We start from the raw sequence: 25,553 nt of genomic DNA, 5'->3' as shown, positions 1-25,553 counted from the left end.
TGTAAGAGCTTTCTTGATAACCTCACAATTGTTTTCTACAGGAAATGGGTTTGTGTTCTGCATGGGGTGTCCTTTACCAAAGCTGTAAACTGTTTAGTCAATACAACAAGATAATTCCTAAAAAATGCTTCTAAATACTTTCAGTGTCTTTTCATTGAGACCTTCAAATATCTCTTCTCCAAAATTTGAAGTATTTAAATAGGGCATGATTTGCTAGATGTGAGTTACATTAGGCTTCCATGCACAGTGCTGTATCAGGTGACCACAGTTTCAGAAGCTGATATTCAGGTCTGTTAAAGTGCAACTTCCCATAGTGACAAACTCAGAACTAAATGTTTAGCAGAGGGCTGAGAAGGGTGGCACCTTATTTCCCAAACACTGACATATGTGTATTTTCTGAGTATTATTTTGTGTTCCATTCCTGTAAATTTTACTGCTGCTCTCCAGAATCTGCTGCTAAGTTCAGCCTTGTGTGCTGTCAGTGAACTTTAAAGGATAAATTCTATGCAATTGCTGTTTCCTTGTCTTAAAATTTTTGAACTATTATAAAAGTGAGTCTGACACATTTACTTTATAAAAACCAGGTCTAATACTACAAATAGCAAATGCAGTGAGAGAGCTGGAAACACATTAGTGTGTTTATATTGGTTTTATTCTTTGTATACAGTGTCCTCCAGGGTTCAGTTCTTTCTTTTGGTTTATTCCTTTCTGTTTGTTCCATTCACTTTCCTGACACTGTGTTTTGTACTCTTGAATGTGTTTCCTGCTTGTCCTTCCTCCATCCATGTCTCTGGCTCCTCTCTCAGTGGGATCTTGTTACCATCACTGCGCTTGTGTTTTCCACTGTCTCTTGACAGTCACTCCTGTGTGCTGCCAGGCCTGATCCAGACATTCTGTCCTGTCTCCTGCCTGCATTGCCTGCTGTTGCGAAGGCAGGGGAAGGTAGTCCATTTGAACTCTTTGACACATTAAGTAGTTGGCGTCTTTGTGAGGTTAAAAAATAAACAAAAGAAAATAAATGAGTAACTTGTCTACTCTTGGTTTGGCTCTGCTGAGGCAGTTGCCTCACATGGCACGTAGTGAAGAGCGGGGGGTAATTCTGTGTCCTGCCTGTACACAGAAATAGCTGCTGGTTAGTGGTACCAGCAGAGAGACCTGTAAAGCTCAGCTGCAGACATCTGCTTGCCTTTTTCCTGTTACCTTCCAGAATATTTTCCAGTAACTCATTTTGACTTTGGGAGAAGGGTAATTGTAGTTTCCTTGTTGGATAACTATATTTAAGATGTAGGTTTTTGTTTAGATACTAGCTAGTAAAAAAACCATCCTGACGTTCTGGAACTGTGTCCTGTATTTCTTAATGTGACGAGGTGAAATGGACCTCCCTTAGAATGAGCTATTCCATATTCTACAGCAGTTGTTGAACAGAAGATTAATATGCAGATCTATGGAGATCAAAATTTGTACTCTGCAGTCTCACAGGGACTAGAAGTACTTATCACTTGGCTGTAGGATCTGATACACTAAGGAACAAGATTTGCCGCTGAAATAAGCAATTAGTTGGCAATTAGTTATGTAAACATAGTAGTTAGCACCTACATGAAACAGATACAGGTATGTAATCCCTTCAAATTGAAATGTTAAATTCTACTTTGAAAAATATAAGCAGCCTCAGGGTTGAGAATTTGACATGCTCGTTAGGAGCACAGCTGCCTTTTCTGAAACTACTCAGCCCTTTCATGAGTCTAGGAAATTGTTTCACTTGAACTCCTTTTTTTTTTTCTACAGAAAAATGATGAAAATGGGAATTGCTCTGGTGAAGGGATTGAGTTTCCAACAACTAACTTGTATGAACTGGAGAGCAGGGTTTTAACAGATCACTGGTCCATACCATACAAGCGGGAGGAGTCTCTAGGCAAGTGCCTAATTGCATCCACCTACCTAGCAAGACTGGGTAAGTTTTCTTTCCACACATATAGAGGTCATGTGTTCAGAGGATGTCACAGACAGTATGGTGGGCACTGTAATCTTGCAGTTGTTTACTTAGCGCCCTGCAGAATGATCACATCTCTGGGAAGGTGGTTAACAGTGAACTGTTCTACCCAATGCTGTTAAAAGAATGTTGATCTTATTTTCACTGAAGTAATGTGTTTACTTAAATGCTTTTAAAAAGTGAAGCACATGTCTCTTTATGTTCTAATGATTGTAGGAATTACAGTTTTTCAGGGCTGAATTACTGGCTCTCTTTTTTCATTGTGCTGGTTATTTTCCATTCGGAAAAACAAGCTGTCATCTAAATCCATGCTGTACCACGCTTGTATAACTGGCTGGTTTTCCCTAGTGAAATGCTTATATTGCATTAGACCCGAATTTGACTTCTGTATTCAGTAGTTTGGCTGGGGTTAAGAGTGTTAAGGAGGCATCACGCCCAGCAACTGGTATATAATGAGGGTACAAGATGTTTTTTCAGTCGTGCCTTGATGGCAGACTAAAGGGATGTTGTAATCTCTTGGAAGAATAGAAGTTGTTAAGTGGTTCTGGTTTGCTTCTTTGTTTCTAATCTGTGTTAAAAGGCTGTGCTTAGATTTGGTTTTGGATGGAGGCTGTGAAGCATCAGTAATGATGTATGAATGGTAAACTTTGAAGGGAGAAATACTTACTATGCTAGTAATGCTTGAAGAAGTTGTAGAAGGTGCAAATTATTTCTAAAAGGCAAGTTCTCTTGAGTAGTACTTTTTTGTGGCATAAAATGAATGCTAGTTCTGAATGAACAGTAGCACATTTATTACTGCTGGTTTGGGTTGGTGTTCCCAGAAACTTGTAACAGGGTCCCTGAGGTAATCCTAAAAAGTTTTTTTAAAAAAAAATACTTTTAAAAAGCACTCTTCTTTCTGTAAAGGTCTTTCTGATTCCGATGAGAATTGCAAGAGATTTATGGACAGATGCATGCCTGAAGCATTTAAAAAGGTAAGTAGGTACAGTAGGCCAATTCAATGTCTCTTTGCATTGTTCATGGCAGAAATGGTGTTTTATAACTCCAGACTTCAGAAACTTTGGCAGCTACTGAGTGTGTTCCTAGATTAAGATCACACTCAAGTTATTTTCCTAGATTCAAGTCATACAGAGACTTAAATTAAAATCATACAAAGTCCCAGTTCTGTAACTCTGGCCAACTTCACATAGCTTTTTTCTTTTCTTTTTTTTTCTTCTTAAATGAAGAGCTCTGTAGTAATTAGCAGAGCCTAAAGACAGGTTTAAACACCATTGGTGGCAAGTTCAGAGTCAGATTTCCTTTAAGTATTCTTTCTGCTCCTTTAGAGGGTTGCTAAATTCTTTTCACAATCATTTAGAATTTGCTTTTCCCCTCAGTGCTTAATGTCTTGTGTTTCTCTGGGTCATTGTGAATTTTCTCTACAGAGCTCCCCAAACCAGTTTACCTCCCTCTGTTCCATCTATTTTGGATACTGCCTAAATTTCTTGCCCAGTTCTTAGACCACATATATAAAAACACACATACACTTTCTAAAAAGCTATTCAGTCCTGACTTAAAATATGGAGATAATTATATTTAAGGAAGATAGAAATTTAAAGGAAAATTCTTTTTCCATTTGGCTATCAGGGTAATCTTACATACAATAGTTTTATATTACTTGGTATTTTTTGCATATGTAGTGTAGATTGTTCTTCCAGAAGGATAATCTGTAGAAATCTAAGTTCAGAATGTGCTGAATTACAATATGCTGAAATATTTTCAGGAGACCCTGTTAATGTTAAAAAAAGGAATTGTATTGAAACTAGTAAGTTTTTAACTGCTTCTGTTCAGACACACCAGAAAGTAGCTGAAATTTGCAGATGGCAGCCTGGTGTCCCTTGTAAACAACCACATGAGACCAGATTTAAAGAACATGTTTCAGTAGGTGGGAAGCAGCATTAAATACCTCTTTCTTTGTGGTACATGTCCTTTGTTTTCCATAGAAGCTGCACAAAAAGTGTGAATTGGTAAATGGTTATTAGAGCTGAATCAGTGCAGCTCCCTGACTGCCTGTTTGAAGATTTAATAGTTGTGTGTTCAATCTGCGAACAAATTAGTTTCTTATTCGTTGCTCTTTGCAAAGGTTACTGTCTTTACTAGTGCATGAAAATTAAAACAGTTTGATACATTTTAATTTCTGTCATAAACTGTGATTTAAGGTGTTCTTCAGCAAAATTACAAATTGAATTAACTCTTAAGCCATTAGCTCAGGAAGAGCATCTGAAAAACACACCAGACAGTGATCAGTACACTCGAAGGAAACATTTGCTGTGGAAACAGGCTCAAGGGGTGATAAATTTCTCCTGTTTTGTGATTGTTTTCAAACTTCAAACTTACTTTTTTTTTTTTTTAGTTGTTGACATCCAGTGCTGTTCACAAATGGGGAACTGAAATCCATGAAGGAATATACAACATGCTTATGCTGCTAGTGGACCTGGTTGCAGAAAGAGTAAAACAAGATCCTATTCCTGTGGGGCTGCTCGGCGTACTTACAATGGTATTTGACTCTCTGATGCAGTTTCTAATATCTGGGTATTTGCGATTTTGTATTTATGGTCCTGATGGCCTTTTCTCACTGTGTAAATTGTAGTTTGTCTCACAATCTGCAGCCATTGCTTGCTGAAGATGTTTTACATCCAGTGTGCAATTTGGTGAGACACTGGCACAGGTTGCCCAGGGAGGCTGTGGCTGCTCCAACCCTGGCAGTGTTCAGAGCCAGGGTGGATGAAGAGCAACCTGCTCTGGGGGGAGATGTCTCTGCCCAGAGCAAGGGGTTGGGACTGGATGATCTGTAAGGCCCATTCCAACCCCTAAAATGCTGTGATTCTATGATTCGATTCATAGGGGTGAGTGCTGTTCAAAACTGCTGAAAATTAGCAGTCTCAAAAAAACCCCACATTTGCTGTCACTTCAGTGTTTATTTTTTAAACTGGTACTTTGAGTTCAGCTCCCTCTTCTACAGCTCTCTGGGTATTGGATATTGTCTGTACAGAATGGAAGCTTCAGAATGCTTTGTATGTCAAGAACTGAGAGGCAGGACCAGGGGGCTTCTGTTAAGCTTTGTTTTGCTGGATCTTTAACTGCCAACCAGGAGAATGCTCCCCTAAAAAAGTCAAATACTGTCAAGGTGAGATTTGAGACTGGCATAAACCATACTGTTCATTGTTCTTCCCAGGCATTTAATCCCGACAATGAATATCATTTCAAGAACCGAATGAAGGTGTGCCAGAGAAACTGGGCAGAAGTCTTTGGGGAGGGGAACATGCATGCTGTCTCACCCATATCCACATTTCAGAAGGTAAGCATGGCCATGCCCTAGAAACTAATTTTAGGGTAGATGTGTTTATTTCAGAAAAGATTGTTTGATTAGTAGGCATTTATAACACAAGAAAGATTAAATGTGTCACCAAGAATTATAAGCAAATAGAGCTTGAATATATGTTGGTCTGTAGAAATGAATTTATCCTCTCAAATTGTCCCAGTTCTCTATTAGAGGCTAGATTTAGAAATTTGTGTACTCTCATGTCCAAAGTAGCACAGCAATCTGTGAGCTGCCTTAGACATGAAGTACACAATGGGTAGATCTGTCGTATGTAAGGACTGACATCGGTTTGGCTGTTGAGTGTGAAATGACCAGGATGACTCCAAGTGTTCAGTTCTAGCAGAGAATTCATGCTTTTCTGGCAGCCAAGGACAGGATATCTTCAAGTGAGACTCACTGGCAAGGAGGCAGTTTTGGGGTTTGCCCTGTCTTGTCACAGTTGTTCCAGATGGGTGAGTCCAAAACAGCATCGCTGGAGCTGATCTCTCCTTCAGGAAACAAGTTTGTCACTGTAGAAGGAAAATAATACATCTGCTGCTTGGGGAAAGGTTCTTTAGTAATGTTCCACACTGCTAATGTGCTATAAATACAGTTGCTTGTGAGTCAGCAGCCACTTTGCACACTGTTGCCACAGCACATGGACAGTGATGTCAAGCAGAGTCCAAAAAAGGATGGTGCTCATGAGACCCAACCAGAGCTCCAGCTACACACTTACTAAAGGAGCTGTTACAAACACATTGCTGTTTTCTTTGTAATAATAGTGCATGAATTTGAGGTCTGGGTTAATGGGCTGAATGTGTCTGTCCAAATCTGTTTCAGAAGACAAATGTTTATCGTGGATGTTACAGGTACTAATTTGTTAATGTTTTTGTTGTTCAAGGAACCTCATGGGTGGCTGGTGGATCTGGTAAACAGGGTAGGTAAACGTAAACCAAGCAGAATTGTTGTTTGTCACTTGAATTCATTGGTCTTCAGAGATAATTTCTTCTCCCCCCCCAATTTGTTTTGCCACTCTTCACTTTTCTGACAACCACAAAAATATAGTTTGAGGTTTGAATCCTGCCTATATTTAGGGAAGGGACATTGCAAAATACATCTTGTTGAGCTGTTGCCTTCTCCCTTGAGCACCTTTACCCTAACGTGGTAGCTATGAGTAGAGGAAGCTCAGCTTAGGCTGCAGTGCTGTCTCCCAGTTAAAAGTGCCAGGCCAGTCAGCTGTTTCTGTATGGGGTCTAGCTTTTTTCCCTATGTCCATTTTTATCCAAGACCAAGTTTTACTTAGTTTAAAGATAAAAGACTGTAGTTCACTACATAATATTGATTGTTTTATTTCAGTTTGCAGAATTGGGTGGATTTTCAGCAATTCAGTCCAAACTCAATTCAGAAGATATTGAACTTGGGGTAAGTTTATCTTCTGTCACGAGACTTCTCCGTTTCCATTACACCCTTCATGTAGAACCAGAAGTGTCCTTTTTGGCAGTGCTCTTACCTTTGCTCTGGTACCAGAGCAACACTCCCACAGAGCCCTGGAGAAGTGCTGTCAGACTGGAGGTCAAATGAGGTTGGTTGTACGTAAGAATCCTGACTAAACCTTTGAGACATCACAGAAAAGATGAACAATTAGTGTACCTTTCTGCTAACATTCAGCCTTCTGGTTAGACATCAATCAAAGTAGTTTCATTGTATGTTCACCAGTATGTCTCTGATTTTCTGTTTACTGCACCCATAGCTGCATTTAGCTGCAAGTGAATTGACTTCTGTCATTTGTTGTAGAAATCAGTGTTTGAGGAAAAACAAATCCTTAGGAAGACAGACAGTCTCTAATCCTAAGCAACTTTCCAAGAGCTGTGTCTAAAAACTGACTGGTTCCACAGTGCTAAACTATTTTTGGTGACAAAGCCCAGCTTGGTTAGCTTTAGCTTCCTAACCTATATTCAGGAGGCTTCCAAATCTTTCAAGCTTTGAGGAATGAAGAAGCTAAAGGAAAACAATGTCATTTAGAATCTTGTGCCCCCCCCCTCCCCCCCAAATCAGTCTGCTTTCAGTGAAATGCCATTTGGAGAGAATTCAACTCCTTTCTTGGGATATTGATATTTGCTGCTTTATATGGAGATAGGTTCATATGTGAGCATGGCAGAAGAATAAGGAAACTCCATTTGCATCCCAGTCCTGCAATAGAAACTTTGATTTGACTTTGTTTAATGATTAATAACTGCTTGCTTAGGAAGGAAATCTGGGTCAGCATCACTTAATTTAGCCCTTTGATTGCAGTGGTGCACACTCAGTTTCACAATTCTTGATCCAGTGTGAGAGGAAACCAATTTTGATGTTATTTATTGTCAACAAATGCCTTTATACATTTAATTTCTTGATAATAGATACCACTTTAAAATCATGCGCTGAAGAGCTCTTGACATGTATGACACATTTACAAAAGCTTTCTCCCACGTAATGCTTTGGGAAAGAAATTTGCCATATGGCTTTAACCTTAAGTTTTGCATTCACACTTCTGATTGCTGTAGAGAGCAAGCAAAATGTGATGTGTTCCTTTCCGTCTGTTTGTTTCTGTGGCTGAAACAGGAACAGTCAGAGAAAACTGAACAGAATGATGAGAGGACCAAGATTAGTGAAAACTGGGAAGGTGTTTTTAACTTCAGGCAAAATATAACACATACTGTATGCCATATATAACATACATAGTACATACTCTACTGTATGCTGTAGAGTAAATCTCATTTCTGAACCATGCGTTGTTGTAAAGGACTTGCACACCAAAATCAATTGTAGTAAAGGACTGAAAATTATCATGTGAAATAACTAATATTTATTCATCTTCATTTGCCTTTTAAGGTATAGATTACTAGCTCAGAAAAGATCTCTTAAATGTGCACTTAAATACTTGCTTGTCTTTTTTCCAGGCAATCTCTGCATTAGTTCAACCGTTTGGAGTTTGTGCAGAATATCTTAACTCTTCAGTAGTACAGGTAAAATGCCTTTGTTATGAGCTGTCAGAGGACTGAAAATTTGTTTCCAACTGTGTTGATGTGAAACTCATGACTAATTTGTAAAGCCTTCACAACTGACATTGCATTAAGGACAAGATCCATTTTGAGCGTCCTAAGGGTGATGAATAAAGGGCTCAGACAATGTTCAGATTCGTTTTCTAAACAGTGATCTGTAGTCATGTATCTACGTCTGCAGCAGTGAGAACCTTTACTACTGCCATTAGGAAGCTTCATCAGTGTAAAGTATGTGGGAAAAGAATCCAGTCTAATGGGTGGATTTTGCATTAGTTGAACTTTCTGGCTGAGATGAAACACATGAATATGAGAGTTTGGATAGACAGGGAGCTGAACATGAGCCAGCAGTGTGCTCAGGAGAAGGCCAATGGCATCTTGGGCTGGATCAGGAGCAGCGTGGTCAGCAGGACCAGGGAGGTGATTCTACCCCTGTACTCAGTGCTGGTGAGGCCACACCTTGAATACTGTGCTCAGTTCTGGGCCCCTCAGTTCAGGAAGGATATTGAGGTGCTGGAGCAGGTCCAGAGAAGAGCAATGAGGCTGGTGAAGGGACTCGAGCACAAGTCCCATAATGAGAGGCTGAGGGAGCTGGGGTTGTTTAGCCTGGGGAAGAGGAGGCTCAGGAGAGACCTCATCACTCTCTACAACTCCCTGAAAGGAGGTTGGAGTCAGGTGGGGGTTGGTCTCTTCTCCCAGACAACCAGCAGTAGGACAAGAGGGCACAGACTCAAGCTCTGCCAGGGGAGGTTTAGGCTGGATATTAGGAAGAGATTTTTTAATGGAGAGAGTGATCAGGCATTGGCATGGGCTGCCTGGGGAGGTGGTGGATTCACCATCCCTGGAGGTTTTCAAGCTGAGACTGGATGTGGCACTTAGTGCCATGGTCTAGTAACCACGGTAGGGTTGGACTTGATGATCTTGGAGGTCTTTTCCAACCAAGTTGATTCTATGAGAGTTTACACTGCAAAAATGGTGTTACAAGGAAACAATTCACTGTGGTCTATTTGTACGTGCAGACATACTCCAGGCTTCACACCTGCACACAACAAAAAAAACTATTAACTTAAGTGACTGAAAGACTTTATTTGAAGAGGAGGTAGTTTAGAAGCCCTTGGGAGTCAGAGGGGCACATGCACCTAATAACTGATGCTTTCTGAAAGGTCAGTCTCCTCTGTTTGCAAACCTGCAGTACGATAGTCAGAAATGGGTTCTTAATCTAATTGCTGCTGCTTCTGGACATACCTATCGGGATAGTTTTATGTGTGTTGTAGGTGTTGCTTTATGTTTAAGATAATGGTGAGCTTTCAGCCAAGTGTTTCATTTTGCTGCAGCCGCAGCTTTCGAGTAATGTAATTGATTTCAGGAAACATTAACATGATTGTCTTGTCTTTTCTCATATTCTTTAGCCCATGCTGGATCCAGTCATTCATAAAATGATTAAATATGTACAGAATGTAGAAGAGAAGGACTTGAAAGACAAGGTAATGTTTTACATATTAAATATTTAGGAAGAATTTCCTTTGTGTCTCGGAACTGCTGGCAGTATAGACTAGAACAATAGCTTTATTTTCACTGGCAAAAATACAGCCTGTTCTGAATTCTGACCGAGTGACAATTTACCCAATTACATCCAATGCTATTTTCAGTAGATATCTGCTGTTATGACCCTTTTTTAAATATTTTGCCACTGTTGCAGTGGGAAATACATGACAAATATGTTTTTGTTGGTCCCCTTGTGCAGCATGCTGAATTTCTTAACTCAAAGATGCTTACTCTCTTGCAGTCTGTTAAACTCATGTAACTTCCACGTTAGCTGCTTGCTTCTGAGAGTTTGGTAGCTGTTGGTAAAATGTTTGTGCAACTTCTGACTACTTCCTGTATTACCCTGAGTTTGGCATCCTGTTCTATTAAATATTTGAGTATTTACTTGTTATTTAGACTTAAATTGTTAATTGTAAACTAGAGAATATTCATGGACTGTGGAACTACAGGGGAGGAATTTAGTAGCAATTTCATGTAACAAATCTGTAGCTTTGACCAAATGTTTTGTGGTCTTAAAATTTCTGGTGCACATGTAACATTTCCAGGTGTACTTGGTACTGTGTTTCATAGATCAAATAGTCTGTACTGGGTCACTAAACCTGCTCTTTGTGAATCACTGAAGTCTGAAAGCGAATAGCAAAACTAGCAATGCCTCTATTTGTCCTTTTTTTGTTGTGTTTTGAACAGAGACTAGTCAGTATCCCTGAGCTCTTGTCTGGTATCAAATTGCTGTGCATGCGTTTCCAACCTGATCTGGTCACTGCGGTCGATGACTTGCGGTTGGACATTCTGTTGCGCATGTTGAAATCTCCTCACTTCAGTGCAAAGATGAATTCCCTCAAAGAAGTAGGTTTGCTTTTTTTGTGTGTGTGTGTGTGTGTGTGTAGGTGGGATGGATTGTTAATCAGCCACTGAAACCACGGCCTTAAAGAAAGGAATGACATGGTATTTCCTTACCGGTTATGTTGCCTTAGCGAAAACTCAGGTCATAATAAATACCAAAACAAGTTAATATGTTTGTGATATTTGTAGCCACTGCAACTAGACAGTTTAACCTCTTCTAAGAACTGTGATTTTAGATTGATTTATGGTCTAAACTAATCATTGAGTGTTCACTGTGAGATAACCCTGATAACTCAATGTGTTCTGTTTCCTGCTCTCATTGAGACAAAAAGGAATAAAAAGCAAATGGGATTTGATCCTACATTGGTGTCTTAGTCCCGTTTTATCAAATCATTACACTATGTAATTGTGGGGGTTTTGTTATGGTTGTACGTGGAGACTGTAGTGTTTGAGTCTCTCTTTTGTGCTTTTTCCTTCTTTATTCATGGAAAAATTGAGATGTTAAACCTCATTGCTGTTTGGTTCTTAATCATAAATGCTGTGTATCTGTGGCAGAGTTATAAAAGTGCAGCTTTTGAAGACAGTAGCAGAAATGAGCTCTTTCTCCCTAGACTAAGGAGCCTATATCAGTTCAGTATTGGATAAAAAAATAGGACACTGATTTGAGTGTAACAAGCAGAAGCCTGAGATAACCTACTTCTGGCATATCTGTAGAAAGATACCTGGCAGCACAGGCCAGCTTTTCTGTGTCAGACTCAGAATGCTATCCTGCCGCATCAGAGGCTGATGACAGGCAGGTGTTTTGAGTTAGGAATTTGCCTTTAAACACCTTATTAAAAAAACCAAAGGCAAACAAACCCCAACACCCCCCCAAAAAAAACAACCAACCAAGAAACACCTTCTGTACTCGTTTTATTTCGGGATTCACACTTAAGCTTTATTAAAAGCCTTTTTGAATAAATTTCATTGTGTGCATGTATGATGAACGTGGGAATCAGTGTTAGCATCTCACATTTTGCAATGTGTAGGTAACCAAATTAATAGAAGACAGCACTGTCTCCAAGTCGGTGAAGAATGCGATAGATACAGACCGACTACTAAACTGGCTCGTAGAGAACTCGGTCCTGTCCATTGCTCTAGAAGGTAAGTACTCTCACAGAGTCTACTGGCACATGCTTTGAATGATATATTTTAAAATTTCATCCGTCCCTTTCAATACATTTTAATGGAACATTATTAACAAAAGAGTTGAAGGGTTTTCTTGTCTTCAAAATAAAGTAAAACCCTGCAAATTCTACTACCGTCATACAGTCACAGAATCATAGAATTTAAGGGTTGGAATGAACCTTACAGATCATCTAGTGTCAACCCTCCCTGCCATGGGCAGGGACACCTCCACACTAGATCACGTTGCACAAGGCCTCATCCAGCCTGGCCTTGCACACTGCCAGGGTCAGGGCAGCCACCACATCCCTGGGCAACCTGTACCAGTGTCTCACCACCCTTAGAGTAAAAAACATTTTTCTAATATGTAACCTAAACTTCCCCTCCTTCAGTTTGAATCCATTAGCCCTTGTCCTATCACTGCAGTTCCTAACAGAGAGTCACACTCTGGCTCCCTTGTAGACCCTTCAGATATTGAAAAGTTACTCTGAGGTCTCCATGCAGTCTTCTCTTCTCCAGACTGAAACAGCCCCAACTTCCTCAGCCTGTCCTCATGGTGGAGATGCTGCAGTCCTCTTATCAACTTGTGGCCTCCTCTGGACTTGCTCCAACAGTCCTCTGTTTCACTTCTGTGCACATGCCTTCTGCTGTACCTGGTGTTTTTACTCTCAGTTTATGTATTGTTAGCCTCTAGGAAAGAGAGAAAAGAGAGGTTTTTTTCCCAAGTAGTAATGTTCTGTAGATGTGGACTGCTATCAGATGTATGAAGTGAAACAAAGTAAAGATGGAAAGAGCCTTGGTCTTTTTCTTTGGTCTGATAGATTTGTCTGTCACAGCAGAGAAAGCCATCTTCATCTGAAAATTCTTTGCTCTTCTCCCTTTGAAAGAACTTGTTTATTTTAATTAATTTAACGTATCTAAATACTGTTAGAAATATATTAATTTAGTTGCCTTTCTGTCTTTCATAGGTAATATAGACCAAGCGCAATACTGTGATCGAATAAAGGGAATTATTGAACTGCTGGGCAGTAAATTATCTTTAGATGAGCTCACTAAAATTTGGAGAATTCAGGTAAGCAATCAAGACCAGGCAGGTGCTTTTAGACTGCCTTAAAAAAGCAAACATTCTGATGATGGGATTTTTTTTTTGTTTATAATCTATGCCTCTCTATTGCCAAGTGGAGGTGTTGAGATTTTAACAATATAATTAATGCAAAGGCTTCTGTCTACTACTTCCTTTGCCATTTTAAATTGAGTGTTCTGGCAGTTTCTTGTAACACAGCTCTCAAATCCTGTGATGAAGTTCAGTTCTTTGCAACAAGTGTTAAGGGGCTGCAAAATATTTGACTTGGACTAAGAGGTTGCCAGCTTGAAACAGGTAACAGTGTTTGTCTAGCCCAAAGACCATGCCTAAGGATATTACATTTTGTGACTGGTGGTACCTTCCTGTACATACACATAATTGACTGACAAGTAATCTTTGGGCTTTCACATGATGGATATCCAACCTATGGGGAAAAGATACTTGGACTGTTTAAGGCAAATGACACATGGAAACTTGTCACCAGAAGCTAATCTTCCACTGCAGGAAATGGTTTTCTTCTCTGTCCAAATGTTGACATTTTAGATCAAACTCATTGGACACTGTCAGCTCTGCAATATGTGCAGGCATGACAGCCAGTCTTTAGTGCTTAGTAGAGCTGAAGTATGATTCTAGCTCGCTCACTTTTATTCTTTAATCAAACGCCGTACTTCCTCCCCCTCTCAGGCTGTTGTTACCATGGTGCTCCCATCCGTGTGGGAGGAGATTCTGTATTGCTCACTTTTGAGTAAAGCCTAAAAGAGTGTCAGAGATGCAGCACTCCACACATGGACTTCACCAGGCAATAAAAACAGTGATGTTTGTATTGCTGGCACCACACCTCAGAGCAGTGTGTGCCACTGCAGGAGCTTGAAGATGCTCTAATAATGAAAGACTTTTTCTTTCCTGCTTTAGACTTACTTCCAAAGGCTTCTCTGCCAGGGAAATGAGGAGCAGACAGTTATTCTGGCCTTGTGTATCTAACATGTCAAAATTATTTCTCATTAGTATGAATAGTAGGATAATGTTTACATGAAGATTCTCTCGTTTGGGATAAAGACCTGCCTTGTGTTTACCTCCTTCTTCTTTTCAGTCAGGACAATCGTCCACTGTGATTGAAAACATACATACCATTATTGCTGCAGCTGCTGTGAAGTTTAGCTCTGATCAGCTCAATCATTTGTTTGTTCTAATCCAAAAGGTAAGTTTTCACATGAATTTCTGTTCCTTAGGAAGAGAACTCATGAGATGTACTTGTGCATCCAATCTGCCAGAAGGCAAAAGCCTTGAATACATTTATTTTCTATATAAAATTGGCTATAAAAATAACACTTTAAGTACTAATTTTCATGCTAACCCAGAAACCTGATCTGCTACTGTATTACTAATTGACTTAGATGTGAAGTACATTATATAGCCAGTCCTAAACTACTTAAAGTGAGATTTTATTATTATCTTTAATCACTTACAGTTTATGTTTGAAAATGAGTTCAGCAAATCAGTACTGCAACTCCCAGTAACAGAAGTAAGGAAATATACACGGTGGAAACATACCTGTTTGTATTTTGGTTTTCTTGCAGTGAAACAACTGTGAATTAGATGTTTGTGTACGCTTGAGCACTGCATGCTGCTTTAATAGTGAATGTTATTTCTTTGCTCTCCAGAGCTGGGAGATGGAGAGTGACAGAGTGCGACAGAAGCTGCTGAGCCTGATCGGGCGCATCGGTCGAGAAGCACGAGTGGAGACAACCACTGGCAAGGCATGAGAAATGGTTTTAGTTTGAAATTTTTTTTTATTAAATATAGAGTTGCTAGTCTCTGTACCTTCTAGATCCTGACTAATCTTGCACTTTTTCCTCTAGGTTCTGGAGGTACTCTGGGAGTTGGCTCATCTTCCAACACTACCATGTAGTCTTATTCAGCAGGCCCTGGAGGAACATCTGACAATCCTCAGTGATGCTTATGCAGTGAAAGAGGCAATCAAAAGAAGCTACATCATCAAGTGCATAGAGGATATTAAGAGGGTTGGTTTATTATTTTATCTTTTCCGAAATGAAATCTTACCTAGCCTTGATGTTGCCCTTTCTTTCAAGATGCACAAATTGTGTGTCCCATCTGTAAGTTCTTACCTTGGGGAGTCCACAAGAGGGGTAGGCTTTGTGTGAGCCACTTTGTTGACCATGAGACTCATAGTAAGTCTCTTGCCTTTGTTTTAAGCAAATTTTCAGCACAAGAAGTGATCAGTTTATGGGAAACTACCAGGATGGGCCCAAGGTTAGAATTTGCAAATGGAACCACTATAAAGGTATGTCAGTATTTTAACTGTCCCTTTCATGTGAAAGCCTAGATTAGTTTTCTTTGCGTTAAGCATGTGTTCTGGCATGACCATTAAGTCTCAAAATGCAAATCAGTATTTAAATTATAGTAGTTTTGTATTTAATGTAATACTTAACACTCTTTTCATCTAACATAAAGAAGCCATTCCCACAGCTGCCTGTGCTGTTCCCTGGCAGCAGCAGAGATGTGCATGGCTTAAAAGACTGCATATATTCTATCCTGCACTGTTCACATAGCAGGCAGTTTTTCTTGAGGCCTTCAGGAATGCTCCTGTCTTCTCTTTTTTCAGTCTGAAGTACACTGTAAATAAAGAAAAAGCCTTGTACTTTTTTTGTTCATTTCTTTCATGATAATTAGATTTTGTCCGTGTTGCAGCATCTGTAGAGGATTTTAGGAGTCTGGGAGGCATAGTATGTTGCTTCTTGATACTGATTACACTTTTGTGTGTGTGTTTATCAATATGGATTTCAAAGCTTCGGTTCTCAATGTCTGTGAAAGTTGTAGTTTTTTTCTTTTGGATCTTGTCTTATGCTTGCCTAACCTTGCACTGTTTTTAATTGCATTCTGGCAAGGGCTTTTACAGAGGTGCTGCAGTGGGAAACACTAACAAAAGCTGTAATTGTAGGCTGGAAGGGATTGGAGTAACATACAGCAGACTTCTAAAAATATATCGGGTTTTTTATTTCCCTTCATTAGGGGACATACAGGCATAAACTGGGAGGGAATAGAATGTTAAGGCATTCTCAAATACATGAGGGAGTCTTCAGTGGAGAGCTTTCTGTTATGGGCAGGCTCCTTTAACCCCTCTAAGTCTGTAGGTGGTGTTGGTGGTTTTCAGTATTTAAACCAGACATCACTTCTCTGAACAAGCAACCTCAGTACTGGTTTGTCTGGTCAAACTTTACAGAAAATGAAGCCTCCCAGAAAAGTGATGAGCAGTTCTAAAAATGAGGTAGGAGGGTTGTTCTTTGTAGGATCTCTTTCAAAATGCAGCTTAAAGTACCCTTTGCTTCCTATCAGAGGGATCCTTGCCAAGACCAATCAGAAACTTGTCTCTTAGCCCTCAGTAGTATTTGAGATTCTTTCTTCTGTTACTCTTGCTTTAGCAGTAAGTAACATCATTTGACTGGGTTTGCCCTTTGTGCCATTTTAGGCCTGCTGCATCTCCCATGATTGAGGAAGGTGGTGGTTTATCATCTCTCCCTGGTGCAATTGAGTTCTTTTTGGCTACTTAATTTGCATGTTCTCTAACAAGGAGCTGGTACTTTGGTCTTAATAATAGGGGTAACAAAATGGCATATGTGTGTATCAAAGGACTTCTTGTAGAAAGTGAAAAAGGGCACCTTGAGTGTGTTTGGAAAGGAATCAGAAACAAGTAACAGAAGCCTGCAGAGCTAGTAGCTGTTGTTTTGAAACAACAGCATTAATAGACATTGTTAGGCTTCCAGGAGTCTGAGAGGAAAGTTAATCTGTTGTTGAGCATGTGCCACATGTGTAATTGTTTTTACCTTTCCTACTACTAGTCGTCCCAGCACAATAATCCTCAGTTTGTGTGGGTGGTGCCAGCGTTACGTCAGCTCCATGAAATCACGCGTTCGTTTATTAAGCAAACTTACCAAAAACAAGACAAGGTAAGGATATATGCTGAGATGATTTCTGAAGCATTTATTATTATCTGTGTGGTTCTGGTTCTGGAGCATGGAAGTTTGCATTTAGAAATAAAAAGAGCTAATAAGCACTTTGACAAGTAGTTTGGTGATGCAGCATAAAGAAACTGTTCAAGTAGAGATGCTGTTGTGTGCTGTCCATTTTTGTGTGTACATGTGTGTATAAATCTGCTGTGTCAGGACTAATTTATTCTCAGCATTTTGTAAAGTAATTAACAGGCACGTTTCTGTTAAGAAATGAACAATGGCTAATGTTTAGAGCAGCTACTTTGTAATTGAATTGACATTGACTCTTGGAAAACAGGCTAAACTACCAGCAAGTCACATGTGTTACAGAGTGGCTGAGTGGAGGTGTGGAATTTTGCAATCTGCAGCATGTGTTTCAGCACATGCTGAAAACACCAATATTAGGGGGCTTTGGGTGCTTGAAAGGGGTAAAACTGGCTCTGAGGGGGAAACATTGCTCCTTCTGATGAGAGATGTGTGTTTGTAGAAGACTTAACTGCTGTGTGCATGTGCCTGTTTATTATTTTTTTTAATAACCTCTCTTCTCAATATTGGTTTGTTTCTTTTTATTGTCAAGAGCATTATTCAAGATTTAAAGAAAAACTTTGAAATAGTGAAGCTGGTGACAGGAAGCTTAATATCATGTCACCGTTTGGCTGCATCTGTGGCAGGTCCAGGGGGGCTCGTTGGAGCAACACTGGTGGATGGCCGATACACTTACCGCGAGGTACTAAACCCTGAATTTCTTACTACCTTAGATTTCTGACAACATGGTGTAATGTATCACTGACCAAGTTGCATAAGATTAGGTGTTGCTTCATTCTGGGAATTCACTGGTGAATGATAGCAACTCACAGTAACTCTTCAATATCTGAAGGACCTACAGCCAGAGAGGAGAGGGACTCTTTGTGGGGACTCTTTGTTAGGAACTGCAGTGATAGGACAAGGGCTAATGGATTCAAACTGAAGGAGGGGAAGTTTAGGTTACGTATTAGAAAAATGTTTTTTACTCTAAGGTTGATGAGACACTGGCACAGGTTGCCCAGGGATGTGGTGGCTGCCCTGACCCTGGTGGTGTTCAAGGCCTGGCTGGATGAGGCCTTGTGCAACGTGATCTAGTGTGGAGGTGTCCCTGCCCATGGCAGGGAGGGTTGGGACTAGATGTTCTGTAAGGTTCATTCCAATACCTAAATTCTATGATTCTATGAATTGCGCTAGTTTTTATTTATAGTTCTTATACTTAATCTGTTAAGGCCTTGCTGTTATAGAGTAATGGTGTGCAGTCTGTGAGTTCCTTAGCAAACTCTTTAACTATTGGAGAGCTAGGTGTTCCCATCATAGGATTTGTTTTCTCCAAGCCTGTGCAGCTTCCAGGTTCTTCACCAGCTTCAGTTCAGCTGCTCTGGTGAGGTGATACCTTTGAATTTGGCGTGAAGCTCCTGATCCCTGAAGCAGATATGCTAGTTAGCACATGGAAGGCACACACACAAATAGCTCATAGCAGTTTGTTGCTAATGCTTAGATAATTATTTTTCCCACACTAGTTTTGACTTAGTAACTAGTGTCAAATAATATCACCAAAGTAACAGCAAATCCAAGGGGGCTTGAGTGTTTCTTTTTAGACAAGGTAGTAAAAAAAAAAGTAGTAATGCTTAAAATTCTTTAAAATAGAAATTTTTCATGAGATTTACTTCCGTTTCTAGGCTTTGACAACTAGGTTTGCAAAAATATAAGAATGCTCAGAGATCTTGTTTAAAAAAGAAAAGTCTTAAGGTTGAGGTTTTGTTTCCTCTTTCTTTTTTCTGTTTCCTCTTCCTCAGTATTTGGAGGCACATCTAAAATTTTTGGCATTTTTTCTGCAAGAAGCCACCCTTTATTTGGGCTGGAATCGTGCCAGGGAGATCTGGGAATGCCTTGTAACTGGCCAGGATGTTTGCGAGTTGGATCGAGAGGTAAGAAAAACTTGAAAAGTTGGTTTCTGTGGTTGCAGAAGGAATCTTTAATGGATCATGGACAGCATATGTGTTTGTTGAGACATGTGAAGCATGAGCAGCAAACACAAACTAATAATGCATTTATTTATGCTTTGTGTAAGCTAGTGCAGCCACTGTTACGTGGTCGCTTATGACTGGGATGCTCTTTTAACATGAGCTTTGAATGAAGGAGGAATGTTGGCCAGGAGATCGGTTGCAGGTGAATAGATCCTGGGGTGAGAAGAGACACATGCAGTGATGAGACACTCAGCACTGTTTGGGTGAAAGATGACTATGAAGATGAAGTACCTGAATGCTGCAAGACAGCCTCTGTAATATGTGAGGTCACCAGGAGATTAGATTTTGAAGCTCTTGCTGTAGATAAAACTTCTGCAAGATGAGTTACTATGGTATCTGACATAGTTTGCTGTATGAAGCTAAAATATTTGGCACGACAACGGGGTAAAAATACATCTGCTTTTCATTCACAGATGTGCTTTGAGTGGTTTACAAAAGGACAGCATGATCTAGAGAGTGATGTACAGCAACAGCTCTTCAAAGAGAAAATTCTTAAACTGGAATCATATGAAATTACTATGAATGGTAAGAAAATGGCTTGGGTCAACAGATTTGGTTTTGACATATATATACACCAGAAATTTCCTTCCTCAGCCTTGAAACTAAACATCTAACCAGTTCTATAAATCAATATCACAAAGGGATCTTTTTCTACCATTTTGAGTTTTAGTAGTTGTAGAGGAAAAAGGTCATTCTTCTGTTTGATGTCTCCGTTTTTTCAAAAAAGCATAGAAACTAAGCCTGACCTGAATAAAAATCCTGCACCTTTTTTCACTTTCAGGTTTTAGTTTATTTAAGACTTTCTTTGAAAATGTGAACCTGTGTGACCATCGGCTGAAGAGGCAAGGAACTCAGCTGGTGAGTGTTCTAGCCAGTTCGTTCTTGTGTACTACCTGTGGCCTCTTGTGGTTGGGAGGAGGTGAGACAAGGATTGTTTAGCAGCTGTTTGACGTGGTCGTGTTTGTGTTAACATGCAGATGGTCCTGCTAGCATTTACATTGTGTACTTCTGAAGCTGAAACTTGACAGTTAAATTTGACAGTTTTATGACAGTTAAAACAAAGTGATTGGTAGCTGTGAGCTGGTATGTAGCTTCTAAACCTCTGCAGGAGGAATGAGTGAACTGCTTTGTAATAATAATTATGAATCCTAATGTGTGGTTTTTGCTTCTCCCTAGCAGGGAAATATTCTGGTTTTTAATTATGTTGTATTTTTCTTCTTTGCATGAGAGTTAGGCTTACCATATGCAAATATGACCTACTATAATCTGATACTTCAGTGTTTTTGTTAAATTAATGGTCTTATGTTAAGTAGTTTTCCATAGGCATTTTAGATCTTTATCACCAAGAACTTAATTGAAACACAGAATTTTTTTGCCAAGCATCATAGTAGGTTTTGTGGTGGTTTATTGTGTGGTTAGTTACCATGTTGACTCTTGTGAGACAAATTCCATTCCGGATTAAATTTATCCATGCTTTTAAAGGTTTTAGTTTTTCAGTTGGCTTGGCTGAGATTTGTTCTTTGGAACTTGTTTATCCTCAGGTTTTTTTATTATATAACTATACAAATGTGGAGCTCTTGATTTCACTTTGCACTATGCCAAAGTGTGGTAGCATGTTGGAAAAAAAAATTAAGTTTCAATCAAAAGATGCTTTTGCAGCAGCTGGAAGACTCTTTTCTCCCTGTGGCTCAACTAGAATCGTGTAAGAAATCCTCTCACGTTCTACTATTGCTCTTTCTTATGTAGAGTGTAGAAAAACTGGAATTAATAGGGATGGATTTCATTTGGAAGATTGCAATGGAGTCGCCTGATGAAGAAATTGCCAATGAAGCTATTCAACTGATAATAAATTACAGCTATATTAATCTAACTCCTAGGCTGAAAAAGGTAGGCATATATTTGTACATGGGAGTACTTTGACATTGCCTGTTAAAGTGTGTAATTTGTTGGGTTCTGTCAGTTTATGGGTAATTCCCATCATTTTGGTGTAAGTTCTAATTAATTTGTACATTTTGTCTGTAGGATTCAGTATCACTGCACAAGAAATTCATTGCTGATTGCTACACACGATTAGAGGTAAAAGACTTATTGTAATTGTTCTTGTACCTACATCTTTTTGGGGTTGAATCTTAGAATAATTGTCTATGATAATTTTATTTAAAGAAAAAAATTTGTTCCACAAATATTTTTTGTCCTCTTAGCTTTCCAGGACACACTGATTGTCCATGTAAACTAGCACTTGTACTCTGCTTTGTGTTGTAGGCAGCCAGCTCTGCACTCGGTGGTCCGACGTTAACACATGCTGTTACAAGAGCTACAAAAATGCTCACAGCAACTGCTATGCCTACGGTGGCAACATCAGTTCAGTCTCCTTACAGGTAGGCTTGTCTCTAAAGGAAAAAATACGATACTAGACATGTGCTCTCGGCTGCTTCCCACATGATTTTTGAGGGCTAATTAAAATTCTCAGTAATTGGTAGTTGTATATTCTAGTGGTTTCTCAATTCAGTATTCCAATTACAATGCAATTTGAGTTCCAGACGTTTTGAAAACCTGTGTTTAAAAAAAAAAACAACAACATCACAAGAAAACAAAATCAAATAGACAAAAAAAACCCAAACACTCCAACTCCTCAAAAACCCAAACGAACTAACCAACCAAAAAAGCCCCAAACCCCAAAAAAACTCCCACAGGGTTATTAGTCAGTGTAATATTTCTGTGGCAGTGGGGTTTGGTTTTGACTCTTTTTAATTTAGGAGAGAAAAGTACAGTTTTTCATGCTTCAGTTTAAATAACATATGCTTATAAATGTATAGCTTAAATATAAGCATAGGGTGGAACCTTTAGGAACATGAAGCTTATTATGAAGCTGGCTACATGTCAAGCACTGTAATAGGAGCTTCTTGGCCTGTTTTCCTAGTTAATTTCTACTGAATTAACTGCAAGTTTAAGGAGTTATGTTTGAAAATAGCTAATTCATGGTAGTTACCTGTGGGCGTTAAGTCCGAGACAAGTTACGCTTGTTTACAATGTTTGTCTTTAGGTCAACTAAACTTGTAATAATCGAGAGGCTGCTGCTGTTGGCAGAGCGTTATGTGATAACAATAGAGGTAAGAGATGTAGTTTCACACTGGGCAAGGCTAAGAGCACAACTTTTACTATTTTTAATAATATTGGGAGTTATTTCATAAGATCGAGTCCAACCCTACCGTGGTTACTAGACCATGGCACTAAGTGCCACATCCAGTCTCAGCCTGAAAACCTCCAGGGATGGCGAATCCACCACCTCCCTGGGCAGCCCATGCCAATGTCTGATCACTCTCTCCATAAAAAATCTCTTCCTAATATCCAACCTAAACCTCCCCTGGCAGAGCTTGAGTCTGTGCCCTCTTGTCCTACTGCTGGTTGTCTGGGAGAAGAGACCAACCCCCACCTGACTCCAACCTCCTGTCAGGGAGTTGTAGAGGGTGATAAGGCCTCTCCTGAGCCTCCTCTTCCCCAGGCTAAACAACCCCAGCTCCCTCAGCCTCTCATTATGGGACTTGTGCTCGAGTCCCTTCACCAGCCTCGTTGCTCTTCTCTGGACCTGCTCCAGCACCTCAATATCCTTCCTGAACTGAGGGGCCCAGAACTGCACACAGTATTCGAACAGTATTTAAACCTGTGCACCCCTGGGAACTTTGTTACCTGCTGTCATAGAAATGTCTTTGTTTTCAAGGGTGACATTTACTATGATCCTTCTCTTCCTCTAGGACCTCTACTCTGTTCCCCGAACTATTCTACCTCATGGTGCCTCTTTCCATGGACATCTTTTAACACTTAATGTTACATATGAGTCTACCAAAGATACCTTCACCATAGAGGTATGTGTGCACAAGTTATGTGTGTCATGGGCTGTTGGTCACACAGCTGCTTTTCGGGATCATTTATGTGTGGACTGAACAGAGTAAGCTCGTTTTAAGGACTTCAGTCAACTTGAAAACTCTGCTTGAAAATGTTAAGTCTGTATATGGAAGTGTATGTAAACTAAATGTATTTTGATCATCATTCCAGAGTGGGAAAAATAAGTTGTTTGCTTACTGTGGGTGTTGGAGCATTTCTGTGCTGTCCTATCCTGTCGTTCTCTTACAGGCAATACTTTTATCACCCTATGCAGAGGAGCAGGAAGAAAGATTTTTATTTGTTCTGTTGGCATTTACTGATTGAGCAGAGGTACTGAACTAGTGTTGTTTGATTTTTCAGGCTCATAGCAATGAAACTGTAGGGAGCGTCAGGTGGAAGATAGCAAAGATGTTGAATTCCCCTGTGGATAATATACAGATATTTGCCAATGACAGCCTGGTATGTTAACCACAAAGAATTCCCATTCCTTATAAAATTGAGTCTCTTTGCCAGAACTAAATGATAAATATTTTCTTGCAGCTAACAGTAAACAAAGATCAGAAACTACTACACCAGTTGGGCTTCTCTGATGAACAAGTCCTTACAGTAAAAACATCAGGAAGTGGGACTCCATCAGGGAGCTCTGCAGATTCCTCAACCAGTTCCAGCAACAGCAGCAGTGTATTTAGTTCATCCTATGCAATGGAACAGGTACAACATAATAGCCTGAAACCTGTCAGATTTTTCCTGGAGGGGGATAGTTGGGAGAGACAATGGGAGTTCCAGTAAGATGGCAAAGAAACTGTTCACATCAGCTGAGTATCCAGTCCTTGGTTTTGCTTTCAAACAGCAGTTGAAATACATTTAAACACACACTTGCCTTATGCATGCAGATTTGACTTTTCAACAGAATGACAGAATGTAAACTGTAGCCTGCTTGGTGTTTATTAATCTCTACAGGATTTTTTAAACAAACAGGACTCATACAGTTAAATTTTGAGGCGGTGTATTTGTCAAGGGGAGAGATTTCCAGATTACCACTGTTAACAAAGCTGCAATGTGCAAATAAACTAAGAAGTATCAGCTAGCATGTTCAGACCATTCCTGGTCTGCGTTGTATTTTGTTTATCAACCCTAACTAATGGTTAACTTGAAAAAGTGAATGTTAAAATGGAAATGGGATAGCATAAAAATTATAATGTTGTCTCGGCCTAGAAGGTCATGGGGATTTCTGTGGGGCAGGTTGGCATCTGGGGTAGTTGCTTCAGTGAAGAGCTCTTTCTAGTTTATTTGTAACAGAGAAAGGAGAAAAAGACCTTTGTATTTTTGCTTAATTCTCAGGAGAAATCCCTGCCTGGAGTAGTCATGGCTCTGGTGTGTAATGTGTTTGATATGCTGTACCAGCTTGCCAACCTAGAGGAGCCAAGGTAAGCGGATTAACTGGTTACTAAATATTGAAGAAATGCTCACACTGCAGGGTTTGAATAGCTGCTTATTTCAGTGTGCAGGCATCCAGGCCACAGTGTGGCTGGGCTCCTGTTTCATGCACATAACTTCTGATAACTTTTCAGGATAACACTGCGAGTGAGAAAACTTCTGCTCTTGATTCCCACTGACCCAGCTATTCAGGAGGCTCTTGATCAACTTGATTCCCTGGGAAGGAAGGTATGGATTAAACAATAAGTAATCTTGATGAGTTTAACAAAAAGCGTTTTGCTACCAGGTTTCTTAAATTCCCTGTCAGATTATCATACACAAAGGGTTAGAAACTCTACAGCAAAATAATGCTCACATTAAAGCTTATTGACTTCTTTCCAAGCAGCCAGAGGTGATAAGGATGTTACAGGGATTATAGGAAATGTATTGCCAATTACAACAAAACACAAGAGTCTCAAAATATTTCTTCTCTGGCTTTTTCCTCCTAGAAAACACTGCTATCAGAATCCAGTTCTCAGTCCTCAAAATCACCATCCTTGTCTTCAAAACACCAACATCAGCCCAGTGCTAGTTCAATACTAGAAAGTCTTTTCAGGTCTTTTGCTCCAGGCATGTCCACCTTCAGAGTGCTCTACAATTTAGAGGTAAGAAAACAAACTTACTTCTTCCTATTTGTGTTTCAACTGGGAAGAATTTTCACTTCAAGGCTTTTACTGAGAAGCCTCTGGGCTTGTTTTAGCTGTGTACATAAAGGGAGTGGAATACATACAACTTTTTACCCCTAGGTGTTCTCCTAAATTCTTTAGCCAAAATGCTGGGCTGAATCGTGTAAAAAGGTTCTTTACAAGGGTTCAGTGCATGGATTTTAAAGAGTAGAGGATTTTAGCTGGTGTCATTGGTAGGACACTGATCTACACACTAAAAGCTGGAGAGTCTTTAGTTCCACTCACAGGTCCCACTGTTTATAAGGGCCCATTACAAATACGGTTTGAAGAACCTGAGGCTGGAGGACTGGCTGCCAGCAGCTTCCCAAACACTAGACTAAGTTCTTCTCTTTACTTCATGATGTGTGCCAAGATGACTGTATGAATTTTCTTGTAGTTGCTTTCCTTTAGGTTTCCAGAGTCTAATGTTAGGTCTTCATCTTCTTACACTGTCATCACACTGCTGTG

General features: G+C 39.8%; 1 protein-coding gene across 1 annotated transcript in view; it reads left to right on the top strand.

Annotated features, from left to right (window-relative positions):
• The first annotated feature begins 1,791 nt into the window (after positions 1–1,791).
• The window catches only part of USP24 (ubiquitin specific peptidase 24), a 50,422-nt gene continuing 26,660 nt past the window's right edge, over positions 1,792–25,553 (top strand). Inside the window, exons 1-29 of the mRNA XM_009074614.1 lie at positions 1,792–1,951; positions 2,897–2,964; positions 4,383–4,526; positions 5,205–5,327; positions 6,232–6,267; positions 6,687–6,752; positions 8,270–8,335; positions 9,778–9,852; positions 10,601–10,759; positions 11,785–11,899; positions 12,889–12,992; positions 14,095–14,202; positions 14,666–14,761; positions 14,864–15,025; positions 16,862–16,969; positions 17,589–17,738; positions 18,832–18,963; positions 19,476–19,587; positions 19,844–19,920; positions 20,809–20,949; positions 21,085–21,138; positions 21,325–21,440; positions 22,106–22,172; positions 22,815–22,925; positions 23,305–23,403; positions 23,485–23,655; positions 24,286–24,371; positions 24,516–24,609; positions 24,870–25,025. Of these exons, the coding sequence (XP_009072862.1) occupies positions 2,932–2,964; positions 4,383–4,526; positions 5,205–5,327; positions 6,232–6,267; positions 6,687–6,752; positions 8,270–8,335; positions 9,778–9,852; positions 10,601–10,759; positions 11,785–11,899; positions 12,889–12,992; positions 14,095–14,202; positions 14,666–14,761; positions 14,864–15,025; positions 16,862–16,969; positions 17,589–17,738; positions 18,832–18,963; positions 19,476–19,587; positions 19,844–19,920; positions 20,809–20,949; positions 21,085–21,138; positions 21,325–21,440; positions 22,106–22,172; positions 22,815–22,925; positions 23,305–23,403; positions 23,485–23,655; positions 24,286–24,371; positions 24,516–24,609; positions 24,870–25,025 (2,961 nt within the window). The 5' untranslated portion in view covers positions 1,792–1,951; positions 2,897–2,931. The remainder of the gene's footprint in view (positions 1,952–2,896; positions 2,965–4,382; positions 4,527–5,204; positions 5,328–6,231; positions 6,268–6,686; positions 6,753–8,269; positions 8,336–9,777; positions 9,853–10,600; positions 10,760–11,784; positions 11,900–12,888; positions 12,993–14,094; positions 14,203–14,665; positions 14,762–14,863; positions 15,026–16,861; positions 16,970–17,588; positions 17,739–18,831; positions 18,964–19,475; positions 19,588–19,843; positions 19,921–20,808; positions 20,950–21,084; positions 21,139–21,324; positions 21,441–22,105; positions 22,173–22,814; positions 22,926–23,304; positions 23,404–23,484; positions 23,656–24,285; positions 24,372–24,515; positions 24,610–24,869; positions 25,026–25,553) is intronic.

Source organism: Acanthisitta chloris, unplaced genomic scaffold (genome assembly GCF_000695815.1).
Source record: "Acanthisitta chloris isolate BGI_N310 unplaced genomic scaffold, ASM69581v1 scaffold6740, whole genome shotgun sequence".
Taxonomy (NCBI): domain Eukaryota; kingdom Metazoa; phylum Chordata; class Aves; order Passeriformes; family Acanthisittidae; genus Acanthisitta; species Acanthisitta chloris.
Note: the sequence above shows the minus strand (reverse complement) of the source record. Positions and strands in the feature narration are given on the sequence as shown.